This window comes from Parambassis ranga, chromosome 21 (assembly GCF_900634625.1).
Source record: "Parambassis ranga chromosome 21, fParRan2.1, whole genome shotgun sequence".
NCBI lineage: Eukaryota > Metazoa > Chordata > Actinopteri > Ambassidae > Parambassis > Parambassis ranga.
Genome location: NC_041041.1, coordinates 7,223,926 through 7,226,621, shown reverse-complemented (window position 1 = coordinate 7,226,621; position 2,696 = coordinate 7,223,926). Strand labels below are relative to the sequence as shown.

Genomic DNA, 2,696 nt, shown 5'->3' with positions numbered 1-2,696 from the left:
ACTTCCTCAACATTTTCACGCTCGTGCTGTGACACTTTAGTGTTTTATTGGATGATGAGAAGTTCAGCCATCATGAAGAAAAAATGTAGATAGACTATAACGAAGCTTTTAATTCATTGACGCAGATTTCTGCACGTTGTTATAAACCAGATGCTCCTTATGAAGTTATAGTGGTGTGTGTGTGTGTAACCTACAGCAGGGGCCTGACCGCCACAGCAGCTCGTGAGGACGCTCGCAGCCTCATTGGCACAGGTCCCGGCGGGGTGGAGCGTAGCGGGGCTGGCTCTTGATTTGCGGTCTTGTTTTGTCAGCCGCACAACAGAACAGCGGCAGCGAGCGACGGGAGAGGAGAGCAGTGAAGAGGAGCGCCCGGTACGAACCGGTGAAGGAGGCAGTGGATCTTATTTCCTCCTGTTAGAGCACAGTGACGCGGCGCAGTCAGAATCCTGAGAGCTGCATCAGTCTGTGCGCATTTTTCAGTGGGATTCTGGAGAGGACTCACACAGTGCGGAGGACACAGGAAGGATTCATTGTCGTCCTTCCCAGCTCTGACACCGTCCACACCGTCACACCTTCCCGGAGGAGCGTGTTTTAACTGTGGAGCTTCCTCCATCCAATGGATGTGAGTGCGTGAGGAGAATACTAATGAACGGTGCGCTGCGTCCTGCCAAGGCGCACCGCGTCCTCAGCTGCTGCTAAGGGCCACAGCAGAGCCAATCACTCATCCAGAGGCATCGGGGCCTGCGCACCGCTCCAGTCTCCAAACCTGAGGAATTTTACGCCTCTAACTTAATGCATTCAAGAACGGGATCTGAGCTTTAGGACTGTTTTGTTTCCAGAATAAAGGAGCTGCGGGGAGAAACGCCAAAATGGGCAACAGCTTCTCCAACATCTCTGCCTTCCAGTCACTCCACATCGTCATGCTGGGTTTGGACTCCGCTGGGAAAACCACGGTTCTTTACAGACTCAAATTTAACGAATTTGTCAACACTGTCCCTACGATCGGTTTCAACACTGAGAAGATAAAGCTGAGTAACGGCACCGCAAAGGGCATCAGCTGTCATTTCTGGGACGTGGGGGGCCAGGAGAAGCTGAGGCCCCTTTGGAAGTCCTACAGCCGCTGCACTGACGGGATCATTTACGTCGTGGACTCCGTGGATGTGGACAGGCTGGAGGAGGCCAAGACCGAACTGCACAAAGTCACTAAGTTCGCGGAGAATCAGGGCACGCCGCTGCTGGTCATCGCCAACAAGCAGGACCTGCCCAAATCTCTGCCGGTGGCCGATATCGAGAAGCAGCTGGCCCTGCACGAGCTCACCCCCTCCACCACCTATCACATCCAACCCGCGTGCGCCATAATAGGTGAAGGGCTGCACGAGGGTATGGACAAGCTGTATGAGATGATAGTGAAAAGAAGGAAATCTCTCAAACAGAAGAAGAAGCGGTAACAGCTGCTGAGTCAGCGGACGCTGCAGTGCTTTTTGGGATTAAAGCTGTTGGACCTGCGGGTAGATGCGCGCACAGGAGGCCTCCTGCAGGAGACACAAACACAACATTAACCAAAAAGGACAAATGAATTCAAGGACCTTGAAATGACTGCAGCACTGAGGAGGAGAAACGGGCTGGCCCGTTTACCTGCTGCAGTATCTCTGGACTGAAACTGAAGAGGACGCTTCTTCAGATGGTTTTGTTTTATTTCCATCCACATGATGTCTTTGTGGAGAGTTTGATTTTGCACGTGGCTCGGGTCACTTGTGCCCCCTGCTCTTTGTTTTTTTTTTGATTGACATCTGTAGCATCAGTGTTTGATGATGGGTGTCCTGCAGACTGTTGTTTTTGGAGCATTGAAGTAGCCTTTCCTCTGCATGGTGGGCTGAGGACTGAGTCCACTACTTTGCACTTTTCATTTGCTAACAAACCTGTAGAGAACTACACTGTATTAATAGAGGAGGTGGTTTATGGACACAGAAGCCAAAATTGAAGTATTTTTTGAATATTAAAAGATTTTAAATCCATGATTTGGGTGACTGTTTGTTTTTTTTAATAATTAATGATTTATTTATTAGGATATAACTCCAGATGTGGGTCAGGGAGAGGTCATAGGTCATGCAGATGGTGTGAGAAAAGGCCTCGGCGGCACGGGTATCTGTTCTGAATTTTCTGCACATAAAGTGAACGTTTAGAGAAAAGCTGGAGCTCATTTGTGAAATTTATGGATCTGCATTGCAGTGCAGTGTTTATAGCAGCAGCCAGAGCTCCAGAAGGACCAATGAAAAGCAGCCTGTTATAGAATGTGTATCCATAAAGTCTCACTCACCGGTTTTGTTAAATATGTTTTTGTCCTGTTTTCTTGTCAGAAAAATGTAGCTTCTGTGAGGCAGGAGGGCTAAGCAGATGACACTGTGTGCACATGGATTACAAATTAGGGGCTAATCTGATTATATCAATAGTTTTTAAAGGTGTTTCTGCTCCACAATTTAAAGAAGATATTACCTATCTATTACCTACCTATTATCTATCACAGCAAAAGATGACATTTGGAGAAACATGTGCATATGAAATAAACATACAGATTAAGTATGGACAGGATTTACTCTCAAAAGCAAGTTGTAAACTGTATCTAATCTGAACATGACATTGAGCATCCTGTGACCAGAGTGCAGTGATCTGTCATGACCTGAGCTGAAACTAGTTTT

At 47.6% G+C, this 2,696-nt stretch overlaps 1 protein-coding gene across 1 annotated transcript; it reads left to right on the top strand.

Annotated features, from left to right (window-relative positions):
* The first annotated feature begins 322 nt into the window (after positions 1–322).
* On the top strand, positions 323–2,015 carry LOC114425964 (ADP-ribosylation factor-like protein 4C). Its single transcript, XM_028392958.1, has one exon. It carries the CDS (start codon positions 870–872, stop codon positions 1,446–1,448), a length of 579 nt encoding a protein of 192 aa, XP_028248759.1. The 5' UTR covers positions 323–869; the 3' UTR covers positions 1,449–2,015.
* Positions 2,016–2,696: the final 681 nt, after the last annotated feature.

Bases quoted from the DNA above. Each gene is read 5' to 3' on its own strand.
- LOC114425964 (XM_028392958.1), top strand. From the start codon at position 870: ATGGGCAACAGCTTCTCCAACATCTCTGCCTTCCAGTCACTCCACATC.